Genomic DNA, 23,940 nt, shown 5'->3' with positions numbered 1-23,940 from the left:
CAAGGAATAGAAGACAGGATTAACGTAACTAAAAACCTGATTTGCTTTGCAAATATTGTTACAGATTGTATCTAAGTGGTATCTTCCAAAGAAAAAGGTAAGATTTTGCTTAAAGCCTATTTAAAATAAATTATTTCTATTCAGTTCTGCTTGCGGTGAAGTTAATTACATTAATCACTTAGGAATTAAAAATCATAAACCCTTTGATGGTCAAGACTGCCCTAAAAATACTGGATGCTAGATTTTACTAGTGTTAAAAACTGATGGCGGCCACCTTCTCTAGCGTAATGCCAGATACTAACACAGGACTAGCTGACCGAGGCAGGTGGCAGTTTTGCCTATTTAGCAATGAACAGTTGCTGAACAGCTTATTTAGAAGCTTTGCATCACTGCAAGCAATCTTAATATACTTCAACTAGACAATTAAGAAAAAGCTTTCAACATGGCTTAGGGAAGTTAAGATTATGACTTTCTATTTTTACTCAATTAATTGTGGGAAAACTGATTGTCTGACACTTGACCACAGTAGGAAAAGGAACTGAATGCAGCAAAGTTCAAGCCTGTATTTGGCTAGTTTTCAGCAAACCACTGGCATTAACAAAATTACCATCTAGTTTTGTGGCTACAGCCTCTCTTCTACAAGTTAAGACTGTAAGGGCTGAATTCTAAATCCACATTTAACATCACCTTTCCACAGTCTGCTATTTCTAGTTTACTTTTAGTAATCGTATGCAGAAAAATGCCACAAAGCAAAACTTTCTGGTGTATTTCAGCGATTCATCCAACAGATAGATGTCTGCTGGAGCTAAAAGTAAAAACAACGCCAAACACACCGCACCCCTAAATTCAGAGCTTGAAAAGTAGAAATTTATTAACAAGCATTAGAAACAAAAAATTAACCTTTCTGAATCCAGCTGCCATATTCAGGTTTCTAAATGAAACAGAAAAGGCCCAAACAATAGGCCTCAAATCAAAGTTGACTTCTGAGTGAATTCCCTGACCAGCAACCAGCATCTTATCAGCATGAAATTCAACCGTGGGAACAATCCCTGGGAACTATAAATAAACAGCAGAAAGTAACTATAAATCCCAAATGTAAAGAAAAACAGGAACTCCTCAGACGTGCCCGGATCCTGGCCAGATCTGGACACGCCCGAGCGAGGCACGTCAATCTACCAGGTATCTCCCGTGCGTTTTGTATAGATTTTATAGATTTTTTGTTTGTTAAACTGTACAAAAGCCGGGCCCTCTCCCAGCACAGACGCAGACCCCACCTACGAGCGGACGCCCTGCGTGGGACTTCCCATTGCCGGGAAAGGCTCTGCGACCCTTCGCTGTGACGGAGCTCCCCAGCTGGTGCACGGGTCGGGGGGATGGTAAAGTCGGAGGGCAATTGGTGATGGATCTTTCTTAATCACTATAGCCAGCTTTATGTAGCAATGACTAGGTGCGTTACCTTGCTTATTCTTTCTGCTGCTTTAAACGAAAGCAAAATAAGCCTATTTCTTCAGCTTGGTGTCTGTGCCCCTTGTGTTAACCCCGTCAGTTGGCAAAACACTAAACAGACCCATAAGGTATCTCTTTTACTATGATGGTATACCATTTTCCAGGTCATTGCCAGTGGTGGCCACTGTAACATACATTGCTGCCATAGCAGCCTCCTAAAAGAGTATACATTAATTGATAGTTCTGGTGTTGTCATTCAGACAAAAACGCTGAGGAATACGAGAGATGTTGAAGTGAGAGATAAAGGAAATCTACCATGTGGGGCTGAAAGACTTAAATCTATCACGTGGTAAAAAGACTTAAGATTGTTTCAGTGAGGTAAAAAATGCTTTATTGATGCAGTGCTTTCTAAATACTTCTGACTAGAGGTCTTTAAGAAATAGCTCATTTCAATGGACATATAATTACTAGTGTCAAGTTATCTGTTTACTTGTCATCAGGGGAAGCTCAATGTTAAGAAAGTGTTGAGATTAATTGTCTTGAGAAAATTTTTACCTTCACCATCAACCGTCAATGCACAAGTGATACACACCTCTCAGTGGGAAAGATTTGTACCTGGATTTAAAAAAGCAACAAAAATTAGTATACAAGAGCTTTTTTGTTTTTAAACAAACAAACAAGCAAACAAGAATTACTCAACTGCATAGAAATTAGATGTTGTCACAGGAAATACAAAACCAATTCCCCAAGAGAATACAGTTTTTGTTCTGTAAGGAGCTGAACATACTGAAAAATTCTAAATAAAGGTTTTCAAATAAAGGCACAGGCACTGAAATAATGAGAACAGAATTGCTCCTCACTATCAAACTGAAATGTTGATCTTGTCCTGAAAAGAGTTTAGCTACACACTCTGCTATCCCATCTATATAAAGAAGCAGTTGCTTCTGAAGATGTGTACGTAGATGAAAAAAAATGCATTTCACTTAACAACCTTTTATTTTCAAAATATCCCATTAAAAAATGAAGGTAATTCTTATAATTAATCTTGATGTAGAGAGATGCTGTAGTTAAACCTCTCATCAGAGCAATAAAATACTTTCCTTCATCCTAGCCAAGAAAATACTATTCCACAGCTGATAAGCAAAGAAGGAATTAATAGTGGCAGAAGTGGTCTTTGTAGAGAGCCAGAAAGGTGGATGGAAGTCCTGAAGCTCACAGTTTTCACACAGAATTCAAAACTTGTTGACAGCTTGTGAAAGGATCTGCAGTTTCAAACAAATTTGTCAAGCAACACTGTATCTTCATTTAGCACAAAACTGATACTCACAATCCTTCAACACACTGATGAATATTCAGTTATTTTGCATGTGTTTCCCTCTCCAGTGCCGCTTCCATTCGACTTTGTTTTAAACCCTGTAGGATGCAGTTTAGTAAAACCTTGTTTTTATTAACATGGAAATAAAAGCTTTAGTCACAAAAAAAATATTTTGGGAAATTTTTTTTTTTTCATTAAAAAGGGCAGAAGCCAAACTATGTCTTCTTTATAATCAGTGGCTCTACATAGTAATTTTAAATACATATTCCTTGTTCAATGAGAAGTAAATTAAAGCAGTCCACAATTATATACAATCTGAAGCAAGAAATTCCCAAACTAGTCTTCTGAAGATACCCTATGGCACCAAATCTGGCCTCTCCAGCTTCCTCAATGCAAAGAGTTTAATTCTTCCTGTAATTTTATTTCTTCATAAGTGTACAAAGGAAAAGAGAAATCAATACTTCATGTCACAGATTTTTCATAACTATGCTGACAGCTCCTGCTGGACCTTCATAACCACCTGAAACAATTACTGGTGAATAGCCTCTGAAAAAATGCCAAATCTGATCCTAAATGGGATACTACCACTCAAACTCTAAGAAAATACACAGAAGGCTACTGCACAATAAACATTCTTGGATTTACTTCACCTGTCTATAAAGACAGAACTGTTTATTTCAGAATGGCTATAAAACACTGGCTATCAAAGTACCTAATGGAACCCTGCTGGTGGAACAAAGAACTAAAGCAACATGAACTATACAGACACGCTGGCTCATGTGACTCCTACTCAAGGACGAGAATACTTATACAATACAAAATACATTTAAATTTGGCTAAAATAAATTAGAACAAGAGATCTATAGAGCAACCCTCCCTGTCTAACTTCTCACTGAAAGCAGCAGGAGCAACACAAAAGCAAAACTTGCAAAGACACTTCAAGACAAATGTGGCACGTACCAAGTAATACCCAGTGTGATAACCACTCATGTACCAGGCTATTAACATGCTTCCCAATGCTTCATCATCCTCAGGAGAGTCTGGCCTCATAGGTGGTGGAGGAGGAATCAACTAAGAAATCACAAAGGAAAAAGTCTGTTTTGATAGGGTATATGCCAGGTGAGATACCGACCAATTCTAAAAGATGAAAACATAAAACTGAAATAGGAACATATCGTCAACGCATTATCTGAAAAGGAGTCAAATAACACGGTATTTTCTAAAACACGTAATTTCCAAAGCCTGGGAGAAAGAGGATTCCTGTAGCTTGACTCTACACAAAAAGTTTTATTAGGAGAAAATATTTATCTGCATCAGTGTAATGCTGTTAATCAAATGTAAGATGTAGTTTCTTCAAATATTTTTTCTCTCGATATTCTTACCAACAGCTTCACTGTCACAAAAATAAGTGCAGACCAGACCTTGCACATGAGATTCTTGTAATACACATAATGGAATGAGTTATCAAATACCTGGAAAATACAGACTCTAACAGAGAAGCGTGTTCTAAAAACACGGGCGGTGAGCACATTCAATTAGAAAACTTGAGATCACCACTACTCATCTCTGACACTTTTCTTCCTCATTCTATCACTTACCGGTGGTCCTGCTGGGAAGGGTGGGGGCCAGCAGGATAAAAATGATGGAGATGCTCTGAATTTTGATCCAGGCTACATTGAAAAATCGAATAGTGCAAGTTAAAAGAAATATCAGGCATTAGGATTTTATTTAAGAGAATTATTTGCAGCAACTCACATACCTTAAACTAAAGATAACACATGCCAGCAATTTAATGAAACTGCAATAACAACATGAAGTAGCTATGTCTGTGGAGTATTCCATGACTGGAAAAGTAAAACTTGCATTACACGTCACTGAGGTAAATAGTGCTGAAATAAGGTTCTAGTTAATAGAAGCATTTTAAAAAAGTTTTTTCTAAATAGAAGTCAGTGGTTGCACTCTCATGTGAAGAAACACGTCTGTTATTACCCATGGGCAAACAGGTAATTTCTCTGCTCCTGGGTGGCTGGGGGCATATGCTGTCTAAATTCCATTATACTTCTGAATGTCTTTAAAATGAGCTTAGATAAAAATCTATGGATATGAAAGAAAAAAAAAAAATCAAAAAAAATGTTATAAAAAAACCCTTGTACAAACAGTAACATTAGAAAACGTAATGCTGTGTTCAACTGCACTATTAGACTCATACACAACAGAAAAACCGAAGAGTATATGAACACTCCAGCCCTCATAATTCAATAGAGAAGCTGCAGCTGAGAGCTTCCATGACATCTGGCCATCACTTTTGCTGCCTTCAGTGTCCTGTGCAGTGAAACATACCAATTGCCTAGAGAAAGCGCAATCTCAAAACATCAACAGTGCTACCATTAACAGCATTATCAGAGTCCAGGGAACAACAACCCTCTTTTAAGGTGCAAGGCAATTGCAGAGGTGGGGAGAAGGCTTTCCTCACTAGACAGCAGCCCTGCAGAAGGGCTACACTGTGGCCAGATTATTACAAAATGACACACCAACAGGTTCTAACGAGCATATCTGTACACCCATTGTCAAAATGCTGTTATTTGGTTTCTAGACAACGATAAGTATCATCCTATTGTCTCAGAATTTATAACAACACCAGGCTTACGGTGGTATGTGAATTATTTCAGAAAAGGCTGAGCTTACCCATCCCAGACATTGGGCTGCTGGTGGTATGGGAAGACGTAGGTTTTGAGGGGAGAATCTTTCTTTCGTGCAGTTGTTTTTGTTTTGATATGACTGGAAAGATTTTTCACTTTCATCTGTTGAATGTGGAGTTTCATCTTCATTCTAGAAGACCAAGACATTCTTATGAGATGCACTAAACAGCCATTTACCACATGCAATTTGAGTGTGAAAAAACTTGGAAAGCCCCAGTCCTCACCCTCCCGTCTCTGCACCCCTCCCAGTTCTACTCAGGAAAGGTCTTATAACCTCATAATCTTCTCTGCTCACCATTTTACTTATGTTATCTTTCACTCGTGAATTTCTTGTTGTCCCCTCCCTTTCTTCCATCCTGAGTTTGAGAAGTAAGGGGATGCTTTCATTCCCTCCATTGGCTTGTGTCTGTTCACAATGGAATCGGGTATCGATTCTCACTCTGAACACCACAGTGGTACCAGAAATACTGAAAAAAGTCGATCCTCCCACTTTCCAGAAGAATGAAAAAGCCTCCCTCACCTCCCCAGGATTCCCCATCCCATTTACTGTTTCATCGCTGTTTGGAAGAAGTAGGTCAGACAGGTTCTGCTCCTCCTGATTTCCGTATCCCATGTAAGTAACAACGCAGGTGCCTCTCTTCTGGTTGATGGCAGCAATAGTCGCGAGGTACACATTGCCGTCCTCCGACCAAATGGCGTTACAGCTGTCACCAACCTTCCACTGCAACACAAGCAAGAGAAACAAGTCAACGCCTGCTGCAACGCTCAACAGAGAAAGCCGCCTTTTTCTAAACCACTTTTTGTCCCAACCACGGGAAAAAGGGCACCCACCCTGAAAGTTTTCCCTTGGCATTTAGCAAAACTGCTCAACGTAGCCTCATTATAAATGAGGTTTATAACATTATTATCCCCTCGCCCCGACTTTCTTGCTCTCAAGGCGATGAAGAAGCTGCTTTTGAGTACCGCAAAGCAGCCCAACACGCAGCACGAGCACCGACAGCATTTAACTGGCGAGGCGACCTGTTTCGAAGGCGCTGGGCTGCTCTTCTTTCTGTTTTTGTTCTTTTTGTTGTTCCTCCTCTTCAGGCCCGTGCGCTGCTCCTGCCTGCCCGACGGCTCCGAACACTCGCCGTTCTTCAAGGCGTTCTTCGCCCAAAAGGAAGGAAGAACACAGTGAGAGGCGGCCCAGCGCCCCCGGCCGCCCCCCCCGCCCCCCCTCGCCCCTTACCTTGAAGGAGGCCACCGCCTTGTCGTACGCCTTGATGAGAGCCGTGTCGTCCCACACGTCCGAGTCGTCGCTCTGCGGAGGCGACAGACCGCTTTATCGCGACTCAGAGCCCCGCTCCCCCCCCCCCCCCCCCGTACCCCCCGCCCCCGGCGCCCACCTGCCCGGTGCCGCGCCTGAACAGCACCCCGTCCGCCATGGCGAGCCCCGGCCCGCGCCGCGGCGGCACGCCCCCGGTCGCGCCCGTCACTTCCGGCGGCGCCGCGAGGGGCGGGGACACCCGCGGCGCCGGGCTGCCGCGAGCCGTGGCGTCACTTCCGCTTCCCAACGGCGGGGCGGTGCACCGTAGTGCTCCCGACGTCCATTTCTTACCATTTCCGTTTACACTTGTGTTGCTACACTTCCGTACTTCCATTGCGTTTTTCCACTGTTCTATCTGTTCTTGGCAATTCCTCAGAAATCAAGTGATTGTCAAGATAACCGCTTCAGACTAGGCAGCGTTTCTCACGCAACATTTTATTGTAAAAATAATTTGAGATTTACAGTTCAGACCTGTGTAAACTTAAGAACATTTTGCAAGTGTGTTCCAAGCTGTACACTTTTAAGACAATAAAATCTGCTCTAACAGCAGATTCAGAAATTAATTGTTACTGGAACCCTTAAGTGAAACCAACAAATGCAACAAAAAGCTAGAGTATTGCTTGGTACATTTATTCGCATGCATGCAGAAGAGTAGTCAGTTTTGAAACAGCGCTCCAGACAACTAAGCCTATGCTAACCAGAAAATACTCTAATGCCAATTGAACAACTCTGCAAGATAGACGTTTAATCATTTAATGGCTAGACACTTATGAATGATCTTCTAGGCCCTCCTGCGTCATTGCTGCACTTCTCCATTCAGGCAGCTCATTTTGCTCCTGCCTGCAGAGACTTCCTTTCATTAGCTGCTTTTTGTTTTTGCTGCATGATTTCAGAGTCTCTGTAAAGAAAAAAAGTTGGATTTCAGATACTGGATCACTGTTTTTCTAAGCAGAGTCTCCTCCAGCTTGTTTTTGCCCTTTAGCAACCCCCATTTCAAGAAAGGAAAAAGATTTATATAAAACTTCTCATTTAGCCATGAACGCACAGTTTCTATTATCCTGTTTTTTTCAGTACAGTACCCCACGAGGCAGACAAGCTACTTGATTAGTAGACCTTATAATTCTTTCCAGTTTAGAAGCACACCATGGATCACACATATTCAATAAAGTATTACACCATCTTTTCCTGCTCATACCAGACAAAAAGCTGCTCAAAAGAAATAAAAGCTTTACAGGTGTTATAAAAAATAAATCTGTTTAACAACAGATACAATAAAACCTACATCCACAGTTTATGCTCTGGTATGTGAATGGACTGTGAATCAAAGCAAAGTACTTAAATGCCGCTTCAGCTAAGACTGGTTTTTTTCTGACCCATTTTATTATATCATAGAACTATATCATAGAATGGTTTGGGTTGGAAGGGACCATAAAGACCATCTAGTTCCAAACCCCCTGCCACAGGCAGGGACACCTTCCACCAGACCAGGTTGCCCAAAGCCCCGTCCAACCTGGCCTTGAGCCCTTCCAGGGAGGGGGCAGCCACAGCTTCACTGGGCAACCTCTGACAGTGCCTCACCCCCCTCACAGGGAAGAACCTCTTCCTTGCATCTAACCTGAATCTACCCCCTTTCTGTTTAAAGCCATTACCCCTCATGTTATCCCTACACTTCCTGATAGAGAGTTCCCTCCCCATCTTTAGTGTAGCCCCCCTTTAAGTACTGGAAAGCTGCCATAAGGTCTCCCTGGAGCCTTCTCTTCCCCAGGCTGAACAGCCCCAACTCTCTCAGCCTGCCCTCACAGGGTAGGTGCTCCATCTCCCTGATCATCTTCATGGCCTCTTCTGGACCCATTTAAGCCGGTCCATGTTCTTCTTATGCTGGGGCCCCCATAGCTAGACACAGTAGTCCAGGTGGGGTCTCAGAAGAGCAGAGCAGAGGGGGAGAATCCCATCCCTCAACCTGCTGGCCACATTTCTCATGATGCAGCCCAGGGTACGGTTGGCTTTCCCCTCCTATTTTGCCCAACTATTTCACTCAACTTTATTAGATGTTACCTCTGTTTTCTCTGAGAAGCAGACAAGCTATCCTCTTTCCTTTTCCCTTTGTGGATCTCCTGAGTTTTCTTCAGGTTTTTTTGGCGGGCAAGTTCACGCTGGTTTCCACCTGTAAGATAATACAGTTTATACAGGTGCTATGTTTTACACACAATTTGCATATGTCAAAGTCTTCTATAAAGGTGGTATGGTTTGGCTCAATCTGTGGAGCTGGTATGGCAGTTATCTTCTCTAGCTGGCAGTACCTTCCATCACAGTCTCCCCCTTCAGTACACAGTGGGAGGCATGAAAGCCTGTTAGTTGTCACATTCACATTTCTACAGGTCATATCCAAAAGATCATCAAAATCCATTCCAACATTCCTTCTAGAAACATAAAGCAGGTTCCCGTAAAGACAGAAGGCAGACCACCCCATCAATGGCCCAGGCAAAGTGACAACAGTAACTTATCTAAAGGGGAGCCACCCTCTCTATCTCAAGCAGGTTCCAGCATCTAAGATAGTCTACAAATTCATTTTAGACTATAAGAATGGCATTATAGTGAAGGCAGCCTGATAAAGTTAATAAACCCTCAAACTCTTCTGAAGGCCCCCTAAGAAATCAAAAAGCAAATGGCTGGAAGTATTTGGGATCCAGAAACATCTACCTGCTCTCAGTCTGTAGTGCTGCCATACAAAACCACCGACATACTTCACCACATCCCATGGCCAAGCACCAGGAAGTTTTTAAGTCTTGCTCATACTTAGTAATAGCAGTTAGGGGCCTCACATATGTTTGTAGAAAGTATAAACTTCTGCAGATGCTACTTAGAAGATGACCGGTATAGTTAATATATATATATATGGGAACTTTGGCTTTAATTTTTATTGGATAAAGTCCCCCAAACTACTCAGCACAGGATTCATAATGTATTATTGGGCATTCATGCTCCAGAAGGTCAGCTAGCACTATCAAGCACTACAGTTGCGTTACCCTGGGAACCACAAAAGCAGACAAGACCACATAGTACACAAGCAGCTGTATGTAGGTTTCATTTTCGCTCCAGGGCAGCTGACATGTATTGCAGTATGAGGCTATGGCAGCTGCAGAGCTTCAGCCTAAGACTTTGTTTACCTACCATATACCACAGACCCCCATGCAAAAGAAGTGACAAAGCTGAAGTTGGGACACAACAAAAACTCCAGTTCCTCATCAAGACACCTTGTTTAGAATAAAATGACTTACCACTGTCTCTGATCAGGTGCATGCATATACCCCTGCACAGGGTGGACAACCCTAATGCTGTTCACAGGCAAGAGTATTTTCATGCTATTGAAGGAATTAGCAAACAAGCATTTAGGAAGGTTCTTTCCATGCACTGTTATGAGTTTCTGTTTATAGCTTTTTTTCCTGTGCATGTTTTTTAGATTTAATTGTAAACCAACAACTCTATTTTTTAATCTTCCTCATTTTATGAGTTTCTCTATGTAGATGTTCCCTTAGTATGGCAGCAAGGGCACAGTTATAGTTGTTCTACCCACTTTGCTTGTGATGGACTGTTAGCCCATTCAGTTAATTACACTCAAATACTATTAAACAGGTGACCTCAAAAGATGTTTTTATTTGAAGTCAAGTGCTGCACTTAAACATGACTCTAGCAAGTGCTTAGCCTCACCTTCAACAAGTCAGAAGACTAACATTATATATATAAAGATACTGTTGCTAGTGAAGAGAACACCTCTTCAGGGGCCAGGCAGCTTTCCCCAGGACTACAAACCCTTTGTATTGCTATTAAGTTAGGCATGCAAACTTTTCCAACAGACAACATTCCTGAGGACATGACATCAAAACCAGCACAACCCAACTACTGCTCAGAGCAGATGCAACTCTGCATCTGAACACTTTGGGTCTTCCAGGCAATGGCCATAGCTACCACAACTACCAACTCTTCTGCATTAGCTAACAATCTTTCCTTGGTATCCACCTCCTTACAGCAGTTCTGGTCTGCTTTAACCTGTCAGATCTGGTTCACTTGCTTGGTATTTCTTGCCCTGCTGCTTTTGGGCTCAAAGTGTTCCAGATACACTAGGCATAATCACTTATGCTGTTCAACAAACATGATCACAGTTTTCTGCACTCAGAAATGAAAGCTCCATCCTCCCATAATTTCTATTGTGCCTCTTTTCAGTCTCTCTTTGGGCTTAAGACTACCTATACTGTCTTTCAGTCTCAAAGATAGATCTCTCCAATCTTCTGGTGCCTGTAACTTCAGGTATATGGAAGCAGTTTATGACTAAGTCAATTTTAAACAGCAATCTGTTGATACAATCCACAGTTTTGTACTCACCCCACTTCTGAGCTGAGAGGTACCTGCCATGTCAACAAGCAGGCAAGAGCAACCCTGTGATAGCAGGTGCTCTGTGCATTCTTCACACCAGTACATGGACTGTCTGGTAAGAGGTGCCAGAAGCCCAAATGAAAATAGTGTATTATGACTGCTGCTTCCTGAGGGCTGCTGCTGCCTTGGAAGATATACTTATGTTACAACCTGGACCGGGAACCCAGGGAGTCTTGAAAGTTCTGTTATCCCCTTAGGTTAAATTAAGGTGAAATGACACCAAATGACCTGTTACAAATATTTTACTTGAGGTAGAAACAACTTCAACCTGGAAAAGGATAGTAAGCAGTGTGGTCTCTTATTGATAAAATCTATGAGAAAGAAAAGAAAGGAAAGAAGAGGAGAGGATGAAAGAGGAAGAGTACAGTTCACCAGTCAGGTTCCAGTGTTGCCTCAGGTCCGGTTATCTTGGGTGGTGGGTGCACACACAAAGTTTTCTGTCACCTTTTAAGTTCATCTTTATCAGCTGATGAGCATACTAGACAAAGAGAGGCAGGTATTCCACAAACTCATTTCCATGAGATGAGGAAAGGGTAGATGATGGGTTCTGCACATGCATTGAGGGGGAATGGGGTGCACCAACCCCCTTGTCCAATTGAGTCAGTGGTTGTATTTGCCCCTTTTTTCCCCCTCCCTCCTCCCCACCTTTATTTTTTTCCTCAGTTTTTGCTTAGGTCATTTTGGTTATTTATCTCTTATCAGTCTTTTAACCTGAACATATGGTTTCACTCGGTCCACACTTCCCTCCTTTGAGGCTCATTCTAAAGAACATGGCAGTACAATTGCAAGAGCGAAGCTGTGTATCCTTCAATACACTCCATGCTTCCTTAGGCAGCACTCCTTAGCCTAATCACAAGGGCCACAAGTTGTCCTTGAGGCATTCTATGTTGAGGAAAGTTTGAGGCATCAGTTCCTTCAGTTCCTTACATCTTCACCTGTGACAGGACTACCTTTTGAAAAAGTTAAGAGAACTCATGCTCCACCTTCCTCACTAACATTCAGTGAGATCCTGTCCCCAAAGTCCATGCAGAAGGGCCACTACTTGTTCAGAAGCTGAAGTAAAACATCTAACTATATCTAGCAGTACTGGTGTTGATTAGAACTTGATGACTCATGAGCAGATGATACATTCCAGGCTATAAATGGTTCTTGAGTTTCACTGTACTCAGAAGGCATGAATGTCATCTGAACAAGTTAGCAGCAATGAAACAGCTCTTCTGTGGTGCTTAAAGAAATTAAGTATCTTTTATCATGAAAAAAGAAAGAGGAAGTCAAAACACACTGCTATAGTGAGAATTCATACAGCAGTTATCCTCCACCCTTAACCTTATGACTTCCTTTCCAAGCAAACATTGTGCAGGGTGTCTGCAGTTATTCCATACACATAGTAACATTAAATAAATATTATTTGATTGGCCTCAAAAGCAAAAGTAGACAGAGCCATTTGATGCAATAACAAAGCAATAATGGAAGACAAGTGACAAACCCTCCAGCTCATCTAGTCATCACCACCTTCACAGATTTATTCAATTTTCAGGTATCCTGAAATTTGGCAGTGCAACAAGTACCATGAATTTAGGGACTCTGAGGCACAGTAAGCACTTGTTAATAAGCAATCAATTCTTATTATATTATACTATATGTCCATTTGAAACCACAGTGTCAAGTCCAGGTCTGACTGACAACAAAGTGTTGTTCCAGTACTCTGGAAACATGTACTAAAGCTCAGACAGGACTCTAGGGTAGCACAACACAGCTTCTATACCTCTAGTATGAGACACTGTATTAACCTAGGTCATCCTGAAACAAAACGTTAGCGTTCTGCTATGCTCAAGTGTGAGATGCTGTGCCCCTTTTTTTAGCTTTAGGTTATGATTATTTTAGCATCATGCAGAACATGGGAAAAAAATAGCAACAAAAGACATAAACCTGTTCTGAGTGCCGACTTCTAACTCCCCAAAGCAGCCAGAGAAAGAGATAAGGATGGGGGGGAGTGGAGACCCTCCTAGCCAACGAATGCCTCCAATACTCACAAGAAACAAAACTACAGTTACAGGGTAGATAATTGCTGCTGGGATAGCACAGGATATAGCTGATGGGGGGGGGGCACTGTGGAGAAAGGGCAGCTCTGCTCTGGTGCATCTTGTAAAGTTTCAAGGGCCATCTGTCCAGTAAATGACCTTTGCTTCATTATCCACAAAATGTATATAAAAGTTGATGCTGCTGAATATGCTATATCATCCCATTAAGCACCTTACCCCTCCCCATACATGCAATATGTAGGTAGACCTAAGGGACAGACCCAAAGAAAGTATGTATAAATTGAGTGGGGGAAGTGAGTGAGCAAGCCACAGAAAGAAAGAAGGGAAAAAGACAAAGGAATTCCTGATGAACTCCGATGGGACCAACGCAGGACCCCAGACTAGTGATCTCAGTTTCTTTATTCTCTCTCCCTCCTTTTTTTTTTTCCCCTTCCTACGATTAAGTAATGCAAGGCATACTACATCACTTGCCATAATTTGTTATGTACTTAGCCAATTATCATGTGTTCAGTTAGTACACTGTGGGAAATTAATAGACATTTGTGCATGGACTTTGAGAGTTGTCTTACTGTTGTCTGCTACATCAGAGATTTTTGGATCCAAGTCATTTGTCGCCCTCATCTGAGTGGGACATGACACTGTCTCTTCCTCACATTCAAGATCTGATCCACTAGTGCACAAGCTGTTTACAGTGAGGTTTTCATGTGAGCTGCCAGCAGTACAGTGGCTTCGAAGCTATGTATTTTTAAGCATAAATGTAAAAGCACCTCCACAATTAAACACGGGCTGTTTCTGTACTGCCAAGTGTATGCAGAAGCCTAAACAGCAACCCCATCAGTGAGGCGAGGCAGAGTATTCTAGGCCTGGTTCACTGCTCTCCGCCATTTTAGATATACTGACCTTACTTTTGAATAAGACGGTGATTAGCAAGGCCTGTTGTCGTCCTTTCAGCCACAGCTTTAACAACCACCATTTAAGCAGCGTAGCATTAGCTATTCGGCAGTGTAAAAGCCCTTTCTTTACTTACAGACTGGACGGTAGCCAGGACTGAAACTGAGCGTTACTGTTGTTCCAGCAGATCAACACCTTGCTTCCTGCTCCCCGCCCCCTAGCACAGCTACGCCAGGGGACGAGGTGAGGCTGGTTTTGCTCCACGCCCAGGACGGCGGCAGGACGTGGGAAGCCGCAGCCCACGCACTCGCCGCGGAGATTTCGCCACGGGGACGCCGAGTCCACAAGAACATTCCCCGCCCCCCCCCCCAACCCCCAACCCCGGGGTGCCGTGGGCGTCGCGCCCACCCAGGCCCGCCCATCTCCGCGGGCCTGGAGCCGGGCGGCCCCGCAGCCGTGGGGGGGGTGTCCCGGCCACCCCTCCACGGGGCGCCGGGGGACTGCCAGCACTCACGTGTCATCGCGAGACGCTCAGGCCGCCACCGCAGCGCAACCCACCCCTCCCGCCGACTGCGCCGACTGCTACGGCCGCTCGCCGCGGCCGCCCCCTATAAAGCGTTGCTGGGGCATGACGTCAGCGCGGCCCGCAGGAGGCGGTGCTAAAGGCCTGGCCCAATCAGCGGGCTGCATGCCGCCGCCGCGCGGCGGGTGGGTGGCGTGGCCGGAGGGTCGTCTCGGGTGAAGGACGGGTGCTGCCCGCGCGTGGGCTGAGGGGGCTCGGCCGCTCCACGCGTTGGGGTGCCGCTCCTGGCGAACAGGTCTAGGGCCATCGAGCTCCCCTCGAGCGACGGGGAACGCCGTGGTAGGCAGGGCACGGCACGGCACGGCACGCCTGGTGTTGGAGCGGGGTAACGGCGGCCGTGCCGCCGGGCTGGCTGGAACGGGGGAGGTGAAAGGCACCTGGATTTGCACGCCCGGAGGAAGGTGCGTTGCCGAAACGTCCTTGTAGAAGCGGCTTTTGATCAACAATCAGGTGGAAAATCACGACGGATCGCTGTCAGTGAAAATCACCAATGAAAGCTTTTTCTAAAAAAACCCCAACAAACCCCAAACTAAAAGCAAACCGCTTTCTTTTGTTACCGGAAAGTGGTAATTAATTCACTCTAAGACTCGATTTTGGAGTTTTAGAAAGCAGGCACTTCATTACAGCGCCGGACACAGCGGATAGCTCCTCCTAATGTGTGTGTGTGAGAATGAAAACAACAAGCGTTTCTACTACCTTAATCACAGATCATATTCATTACTTTTCCAGGAACTCATTTAGCATATGTTAATGTCTCTTGCACGTGTCTGTTGGAGTCTTCAGGTGGTCATCGGGGGTCTTCAGATGAAGGTTCATAGTCTTGCTCACCAGTTGACCCTTACTTCGGCGCAAACTCAGTCCTGTAGTCACATACATCTTGTCCTTCAAGGCTGGCCTGGTCTGGTTTGTTGCTAATTTGCAGCTTCTTTATGTTTCTTTGCACCTGCCACTACAAGACCAAACCGTTTCCAGTGAGATTATTTATGAGTTCTTTATCCTACAGTTATTCCAACTATTCCTCAAAAGATTAGTATTCATTCTACAGCACAATGGTTAAATGGCTAAAACAGCTTAAATTGATCCTAATAACTCTACTCCTCAAATATCTATTCTCTAATTACCTTAGTTCACAGGTGTCACTTTGCTGCTTTCTTTGGGCACTCCTTTGCCTTTTCTAGCTTTGCCCACTGACAGCAACTGAGTGCTTTTGCCCACCCGAGGATGTCCGCTCTTCCTGACACCGCCCAAGCCCTTCCACAGGAAAACGCCTCCCCAGCTGCCAGAACCTCCTTTGTCTGCTTGAAACGGACGGTCGCGGGCAACGCGAACGCCCGGGGGGGGGGGGGGGGGGGGGGCCGGTCCCGAGGTGCCTCCGCCTGAGGAGAGCAGGACGGCCTTTGAGACGATGAGGCGTTAGAGACGGCGTTTGGTGCCTTACGCACTTCGCCCCCTGGGCCGACTTTTCCCGCGTGGGCTCCGCCGCGCACCGGCCGCCTCACCCCCCCCCCCCCCCCCCCCCCCCCCCCGCTCCACAACCCACCCCCCCCGGGGGCTCCGCTCCCCGCCCGCCCCTTCCTGACACCGCCCGCTGAGGACGCCGCGGGGCGCAGGCGCGTGTGCGTGTCCACGCGCGCGCCTGTGCGCGCGTGCGCCCCTGCCCGTGCCGAGCGGCCCCCGGGTTGAGAGCGCGGCCGGCGCCATGTTCCGCCGGGCCCGCTTCAACGTGCGGCCCAACGTGCGGCCCGCGGGCAGGGCCGCCGGCGATGCGGCGGACGCGGAGCCTCGAGGGCCGGGGTCCCCGGCGGCTGCCCGAGCAGAGGCTGCGGCGGTCGAGAGGTGAGTCTCGGTCGAGGGCCTTGCGGTAGCCCTGGGTGTGGAGAGGAGGAGGAGGAGGAGGAGGAGGAGGGGAGGAAGGGAGACTCCCGCTGGCGGGGTCTTCCCAGGGCCGCTGCCACCGCCTGGCCGTGGATCTGCGCGAATGGGGCGGGCTTGGGGAGGTGGGGGGATCCGCCCCCACCCGCCTTCGGGAGCCCCTTAGGATGTGGTGGTGGCTGGCTCTCCCGTGACGCTTGTCGTGGCGGCCTGTCGCCTCCTGACTGCCCCTGCTTTGGGATGGAGTTGCAGACCTCCTGAAATAGATGCTGCACTGCCCTCCGGCCGGTGCCTGGTCACAGCTGTGTATGCGGTAACTGGGCGACGACTTCTGAGTGTCTGGTGCATTTGCAAACTAAGTAAAGCCTGCATTTCTTTGCTGCGGCTGCACTGAAGGTCCTTGAGATAATATTAATTTCAAATTATTATAAAATAGTATTAAGACTGCAAAGGAGGGACCTAGTGTGGTCTGATACTCGTTTTTTTCTGGCACTGCGGCAGCAGGGAGCTCCGGTTTGCTGTCTGCAGCAAAAATTCTGTGCACTTGACAGCTGAATGATTTTGTGTTCTTACATCACTTCCTGTTTCCTATTTACTTCACCATGTGTTAGGGAGAACTTTCTGCGTTTTTCCTTTTCCATTGTTTAATTTTTTAAGTGCTCTTCATTGCAGTGGAAGTGCATGGTAAGGCTGGTCCTAGGACCAAGCCCTTCGGGACCTCCCTGTTGTGGGTTAACCTTGGCTTGCTGCTGAGCCCCACACATCTTCTTGCTTGCTCACCCCCGTGATGGGATGGGTAGAGAGTCAGAAGGGCAAAAGTAAGAAAACTCGTGGTTGAGATAAGGACGGTTTAATAGCTGCACACACAAGCAGAGCAAAACCGGGAATTCATTCACCACTTTCTGACATTCTGTCATCCCCAGGAAAGCAGGGCTTTCTGCGTGTGGTAGTTACTTGGGAAGACAGATGCCATCACTCTGAATGTCCTCCTTTCTTCCTTCTTCCCCCAGCTTTTACTGTTGAGCATGACATCATATGGCATGGAATATCCCTTTGTCCAGTTGGGGTTGAGTGCCCTGTCAGTGTCCCCTCCCAGCTTCTTGTGCACCCCCAGCCTGCTTGCTGATAGGGCAGCTTGAGAAAAGGCCTGGATGCTATGTAAACACTGCTCAACGGTAGCTGAGTCATGGGTTTGCTGTCCACATTGTTTTGCTCACAGATCTGAAACATAGCGCCATATGAGCTACTGCGAATAAAATGAACTCTCTCCCTGCCAAATGCAGTACAGACCAGTTCTTCAGGACATTTCCTCAGTCTCATAATTGCTCTTCAGAACATTCTCACTTCTTTAGCTTGTTGGTTTTGCATCTTGCATGAATACATCTATTCTTTTAGTTGAAATTTGTCCTTTATGACATGTTACAAGGTCTTCTTACACTCTTCTGTTTTGTGTGACTGGAAATTCAAGTATCAGGCTAGTTGGTGTGGCATGTCTTTACTAAACCCATGCTGCCTTTTATTTCACTTGTATCTTACATCTTTTACATTTAGACTTGTTTTGCATTATGCTGTAAGGATGTTTTTCTTTCAGCTTTTATAAATAAAATTTATGTATAACAGAGATCAGGTTACTGATCCTCAATAAAGGTGGAAAATATCCAAGCGTACAAATCCAGAAAACTGTATCCTGCTGTTTTAAAGAAGTAGGGCAGTTATAAGAAAACTAACACTGTTTGTGATGGAAACTGTTCACACTGAATGTAGTGTACCAACCTCTTTAGTTTGTCAATGCAGTGAAATGTGTGGAATGTGGCTAGGAAAGACCTTCTTTGGAGGTGCACTTTGGGAAATGATGCACTTACAAGAAGAGAAATGTGGACTGCTAGAGCACTGTGATGGGTTCCACAGCTTAACTGGAGGGAGAAAGTAGTATCCAACATAAAACTGCTAGGAGAATCTCAGGGGAACTTTTAGTTCTGGGAGCAAGTAGAAAAGGCACAGGTGAGAGCTGCTGCCTTGTTTCCCCTGTTTGGTCACCCTAAATTCCACTGCATAGCTGGTTCTTAAAGTTTTTGGTTGCTTTTGGAGGCGTATAACAACCTTCAAGGGAGGAGAGAGCAGGCCTAGGGATTTATTGCAGACTAGGTAGTATTAGCTTCTTGGGGAGCTGTCTCTCTAGATTATGCATTTTAGAGATGCTCTGAAGATTCAGGAAGAGTGGATTTGAGTGAAGTCACACCATTTGATTTTCCTCAGTGTAGTAATTGGTGACATACAGCATGGTGTGTTTGTTGTGTGGTCTGCAAGAAAAGTAAAGGCAAATGTGAAAATATCTTGCATATTTATCCTTCCAACCTAAGGCATGCCTTCATAGCTGCTCAAACCTGTATCTGTCGTGTGTTATTTTTCCTTTCTTTTGTTTTCTAAATACTGAATGGGTTTTGGTGATTATCAGGGAAGTGAAAATTCTCTGAGCATAAGATTATTTTTTTAAAATACAGTCTCTGCTAAATTGTATTTAACTGTTCGTGAATCTGATGTGGCACTCTGATTAAAAACTCAACAAAACACAGGTGTTACAGAGATGACAAGCAAAGAATTACTTTTTACTGTCTCTTGCTCTACAAAAAACAGAGGGTGTTGAATGGAACTTGCAAGGAAGTATCCCATTCAAAACACACAGACAGGCACCATGTATGTAGTAAGGCTGCTGAATTCCTTACTGAGAGATGTTCTGTATACTAAAAGTGTATATGGACTCACAGTGTGAGACAAGTTGATTCAGCCATTTAACAGAGGGTGTCAAATGCTGCAGGTGATGTTTTTGTGTTTGCCTGAGTCACAGACAGTAGCTGGAGAGGATTTGGAGAAGTCATGCTGTATGTTTATGCTTTTCTCATATTCCTCCACAGTGTTGTGGTTTCAGCTCAGAAGGCAGCTGAGCACCACACAGGTCCTCCCCACTTCTCCCCCAGTGCTGAGAAGGAAAAAATAAAGCAAAAGGCTTGGTGGTTTGAGCTCAGAGAGCAACTGAGCACCACGCAGCTGCTCACTTCTCCTTTCGACCCCAGTGCTGAGAAGAAAAAAATAAGCCTGGCTTGGGATTTGAGATACGACAGGGAGAGATGAATCACCCATTATGGTCACGGGCAAAAGGTAGACTCATTAAGGGAAGAAAAAAGAACATAAATTTAGTTCAGACACTAACAACAACAACACTTAACAGACAGTGTAGGACAGTGAGAAATCTTAAAAACACCTTCCGCTCACCCCTCTCTTCTTCCTGGGCTCAGCTCTGCTCCCGATATCTCTACCTTCTCCCCCAGGTGGTGCAGGGGCAGGGAATGGGGGGTGCAGTCAGTGCTGCCGCTTTTTCCATCTCCAGTGGGGGGGAGCTTCTGGAACTTCTTCCCCCTGCTCCAGTGTGGTCCCCCTCTCACAGGAGACAGTCTTCCACGACTTTTCTCTGACTTGAGTCCCTCCCACGGGCCACAGTGTTTCCTGAGCTGCTCCGGCATGGGACACCCCCACATGCTGCAGTCCTCCCAGTGCCAAACCACAACAGCGGCGGCTGCTTCTTCCCACAGGATCCCCGCCTCCTTTGAGCACAGACACCTTAAATGTATGTGTGGGGTCCTTCACAGGCCTTATCAGTGTTTGCTCCACCACAGACCTCCATGGATGGCGGGGGGGGCCACCTGTCCATCTCACCGCAGGATACAGGGCGGTCTCTGCTGTGGTGCATCTTCTCTTCCCCCCTTTCCTCCTCTGTTTTTCCACTGACCCTGGTGTTCACACAGATGTCGCAACTCCTCCTCACAACTCCAACTCCTCCTCCCAGGTCCCTTTTTAAATATATTTTCTCAGAGGCGCAGCTGATTGGCTCAGTCTTGGTGCAGAGGTGGGTCTTACTTGGGGAGGGGGGAATGAGATTCAAGAAGCTTCTCACAGGAGGCCACCACTGTAGGCCCCCTCCCATGCTACCCAAAAAAGCCCCCACTCACTCAAACCCAGGACACTGGCATTTGCTTCTGACAGGTTTTGAAGATGGCTAAATGAACCATGGGTGCGGTTGTCCTTATGTATAGAAACAAGGCATAGTTCCAATGTAAATTCAAAAAAACTTTATGACTCAGTTATAATTCTACTGCAGTCTTATTGTGAGCAACATCCAAGGAACCAAAGGAGGAGCCTGCAGATGTTAAAAGATTATATGGTTGTCAATTTTGCTTGCACTTTGAAAATTATTTCTGTGTAAGGGATGTAAAAAATACTTAAATAAGAAAGCTTTCCAGGGAAGCTAAAAGTTGTTGCCTCTAAAAGGCTACTTTCGATGCGCTAAGTGTGAGCAATAGAACATCATCAGCGAGTTTGACTACTGAAGTGGTTTTGGAATTCACAGTTTACATATCATCAACTTGCAAACATATAAGAGGAATGTTCAGATTGGTTGTAATGAAAATCATTAAACTACTTATTGCATATAGCTTTATTAAAATGTTTGTAATGTCACCAATGTTACGTGAGTTATTTTTCATAAAGCTTTATCGTATTATGATGTTTGGTATTCTCAGCCGAAAGTAGAGAGCCTTCCAAAAAAAAGGAGAGGTGTGGTGAGGAGGGAACATGTAAGTTTAGTGTTATTGGTCAACTATCTTGTAACAGTAACATAATTAGAAAATAATATACCAGTTCTTGCAGCTAATTAGTTTGTGAGGAAGTATTAGCTACAGGTTGGTTCTTGTGTGGCGTCTTATATAAAACCGTATTTTTTGTAGAATTATGTTTATACTGATTGACAAATAAACATATCTTGAAAGTAAGAGTTACAAATCTGTCACTGTAAAGTATTTCAGAATACTCTATCATTTTTCCAGTGATGGCAAGGCTGATAGCTCAAGTGATGCTGGAGAATCTAGTAAACCTGCAGAGATGCCTATACAGAGAAGAAAACGGATCTCCACCATGCCCAATCTTGTCAAACCCAGAGCTGGGCCTTCATCTGCTCAGCATTCTACATCAAAACCACCACGACGAGCATCACAGGCTCCTGATGGCAGTGCTTCACTTCAGAATGATTCCTCTCCATCAGAAAAGAGTAGTGTTGAAAGCTCTTTAAAGTCTTCCATGCTGCCTGAAAAGAAGACACCTGTGCCACAAGTGCCACAGTTTTCCCCACTAAAAAAATCAGTGAACAAAGAGCAAACTGTAGGTGTAGCTGCTCAAAAAAATGATGATACTTTGCAGAAGAATGTACCCTCCCCACTCAAGGAGAGACCAACACAGGAAAGATCAGGAATGCAGGAGGAAAAGCTACCAATCAAACCTGTTCCCATAAAAGAGAAACAAACGTGTTCTGACCGTGAAAGGATCCTCAAAGCTCGGAAGTTAAGGGAAATGCTTAAAGAAGAGTTGAAGAAAGAGCGGATGGTAGGTCTTTGTGTTGAGTAGTGCTGATCTGTGAAGGGCAAAGACATGTGATGCACCTAACGTGCATTACCTCTTTGTAGTAATGTTTTCTGATGATCATCAGCTGATTACTGCTAACAGTAATCTGTGATATCTTGTAACTCTGAATGGGTTTAGTCTGTTTATAAGTAATAGTAGCACTGAGTTCCTCCATAATACAGATTTCACAAGAAATTGTATATCTTTTAATTTCATTTGACCCACAAGCCTTTTTGACATGAGACCTGGTATTATGTTGTAGTCAATATTCCAAGTTTGAAAGTTTTACAGTTGGTAATACAATGGCGAAGTGTGCTGTAAGAGGCTTGGGATTTGGGGTTTCTCAAATCTTTTCAACTTGATCATTGACCAAGTTCTGTAATTTTGAATAAGTTTTCACTTTTACTTGGGTCAAGAATTGAATTTCTCTGAGAGGGTAAATCACTTAAGAGTCTGCGGTGTCCTCTCTGACAAAGGGACACTTTTAAGTTAACTTATTTCAGTTGTTGGGGGCAGGGGAGAGATTCAAAACTCCCTGAATGGGGTACTTTGTAAATAGAGAAAAATATTAATTTGTGAAATATAAAGTACTTTCAGGGTGAATTTAAGTTTTTTTTTTTCTCTTCTTTTTATATTGAAACAGTTGAAACACAGGCCTCCAATAATTGAAGGGCATTCTCCACTGGATCGTTCTAAAATGACCATGAGAGACTTGATATACTATCTGCCAGAAAACAATCCTATGAAGTAAGTATGACTCTTTTTCTCCCTCCTTAGCTTAAATTATTTTTCTACCAATCTAATAATTGTGAAAAGGAGAATTCTTTAATCTCAAGTATTAGCACAGATGCAGTATAGTTACAGTGGTAACAAAAGCTTCTAGACATTTCCACATCTGCTCAGTCTTCATACAGAAATAAGAATGGAGATCAGCGTACTTGTTGAAATATAAAACCATGAATCTGTCCCCATTTTTGATTCATCTCTGTACAAATGCAGAATAATAGAAATTAGTTGTTTGTTGTTTTTTTTTTTTTTTCCCTAGGCTGCTAGTGATAGGACTGCTTGCCAAATCTAGTGGACTACATGAAGCTAAGCATTTCTGCTTCCTAGGTGCTGAAGTGCAAAACGCACTGCAAGACCCATGAGGTCGCTACATTCCAGCTGGATGGATGTAGCTGCTACTGTTCCCTTTACAGGTTTCATCAGCAACAGGGCTGAGTGAGCATCCCCGAGGTGCACATACACAGGGAACACTAACGCAGCTGGCTGCTCAGATTGCTACAGACAGAACAGGGCCTTTTTCCTGCAACTACCAAAACCAATCGCTTAAACATAAGTACAGCAGTCCAAGTACTGTTCTTCCTTTCAGTAGCAGATGAGTTTTCTGTTATCACCTGCCTGTTAATGTTTGCGTGCTTGTGTGTTTATCACTTTCCTTGTTATTTTTTCTTTTATGCTGAATAGTCTTTAAACAAGTAATGAACCAGATGATCTAACATTTCCTGTACCCTTACAGTGGATTACTGCTTGAAATATCTTTTTTTGCCCTTGTTTGTATAAAAAAAAAATTCATTAAGAAGTGCTGGTTGTTCATTTAGACTCAAGTCTAAATGTGGTACAAAGAATTGAAAAAAAGCTTTGTATTTCGTTGTCCACTAAAAGCAGGTTTTGTGGAATGAAGTAGAAATGTATCTCTACAAACATCTATGCCTATCTGTATAAAATTCTAGGTCTTCATTGGCAGAAGAAAAAAGAACAGAAAAAAATTCTGCACTGGGCCAAATGAAAGAGTAAGTCTTGGTGATGGAATTACTTATGGTCAAAAAGTTTTCTGATGTTGGAAAAATCCCATATTTCTGTGGTAATATTAACAGTGTAAGTTTTGGGATTTTTTTACTATTTCA

The 23,940-nt window shown here is 44.2% G+C and overlaps 2 protein-coding genes and 1 long non-coding RNA gene across 9 annotated transcripts in view; 1 reads left to right on the top strand and 2 right to left on the bottom strand.

The window, feature by feature from the left end:
- Nucleotides 1-1,814: 1,814 nt before the first annotated feature.
- On the bottom strand, nucleotides 1,815-6,969 carry LOC104364342 (survival of motor neuron protein). The gene is made up of 9 exons (XM_042787897.1): nucleotides 6,846-6,969; nucleotides 6,689-6,760; nucleotides 6,481-6,606; nucleotides 6,008-6,181; nucleotides 5,447-5,590; nucleotides 4,360-4,431; nucleotides 3,722-3,832; nucleotides 2,774-2,859; nucleotides 1,815-2,061 (listed from the first exon to the last, which is right to left on the bottom strand). The coding sequence occupies exons 1-8, from the start codon at nucleotides 6,882-6,884 to the stop codon at nucleotides 2,803-2,805; spliced, it is 795 nt and encodes a 264-aa protein (XP_042643831.1). The 5' UTR covers nucleotides 6,885-6,969; the 3' UTR covers nucleotides 1,815-2,061; nucleotides 2,774-2,802.
- A 216-nt stretch (nucleotides 6,970-7,185) lies between these two features.
- Nucleotides 7,186-14,758, bottom strand: LOC116963625. Its single transcript, XR_006164865.1, has 3 exons — nucleotides 14,645-14,758; nucleotides 8,822-8,930; nucleotides 7,186-7,664 (listed from the first exon to the last, which is right to left on the bottom strand). It is a non-coding gene; the product is annotated as an uncharacterized LOC116963625 (long non-coding RNA).
- A 1,549-nt stretch (nucleotides 14,759-16,307) lies between these two features.
- The window catches only part of BDP1 (B double prime 1, subunit of RNA polymerase III transcription initiation factor IIIB), a 63,886-nt gene continuing 56,253 nt past the window's right edge, over nucleotides 16,308-23,940 (top strand). For 5 of the 7 annotated variants that reach the window (XM_042787564.1, XM_042787567.1, XM_042787568.1 and 2 more), the window contains exons 1-4: nucleotides 16,313-16,549; nucleotides 21,463-22,015; nucleotides 22,677-22,780; nucleotides 23,767-23,826. In XM_042787564.1, coding sequence (XP_042643498.1) covers nucleotides 16,413-16,549; nucleotides 21,463-22,015; nucleotides 22,677-22,780; nucleotides 23,767-23,826 — 854 coding nt within the window. In that variant the 5' untranslated portion in view covers nucleotides 16,313-16,412. Of the gene's footprint in view, nucleotides 16,550-21,462; nucleotides 22,016-22,676; nucleotides 22,781-23,766; nucleotides 23,827-23,940 lie in introns of all 7 variants that reach the window. The other 2 variants (XM_042787569.1, XM_042787566.1) reach the window with 2 other exon arrangements.

This window comes from Tyto alba, unplaced genomic scaffold (genome assembly GCF_018691265.1).
Source record: "Tyto alba isolate M040663 unplaced genomic scaffold, T.alba_DEE_v4.0 Super-Scaffold_13, whole genome shotgun sequence".
NCBI lineage: Eukaryota > Metazoa > Chordata > Aves > Strigiformes > Tytonidae > Tyto > Tyto alba.
Note: the sequence above shows the minus strand (reverse complement) of the source record. Positions and strands in the feature narration are given on the sequence as shown.

Coding starts and splice junctions, on each gene's coding strand:
- LOC104364342 (XM_042787897.1), bottom strand. CDS start 6,884: ATGGCGGACGGGGTGCTGTTCAGGCGCGGCACCGGGCAG. Junction 4,432..5,446: donor CAGCCCAATGTCTGGGATGG/GTAAGCTCAGCC, acceptor TTTTCAATGTAG/CCTGGATCAAAATTCAGAGC. Junction 2,860..3,721: donor ATCACACTGGGTATTACTTG/GTACGTGCCACA, acceptor TGCATCCTACAG/GGTTTAAAACAAAGTCGAAT.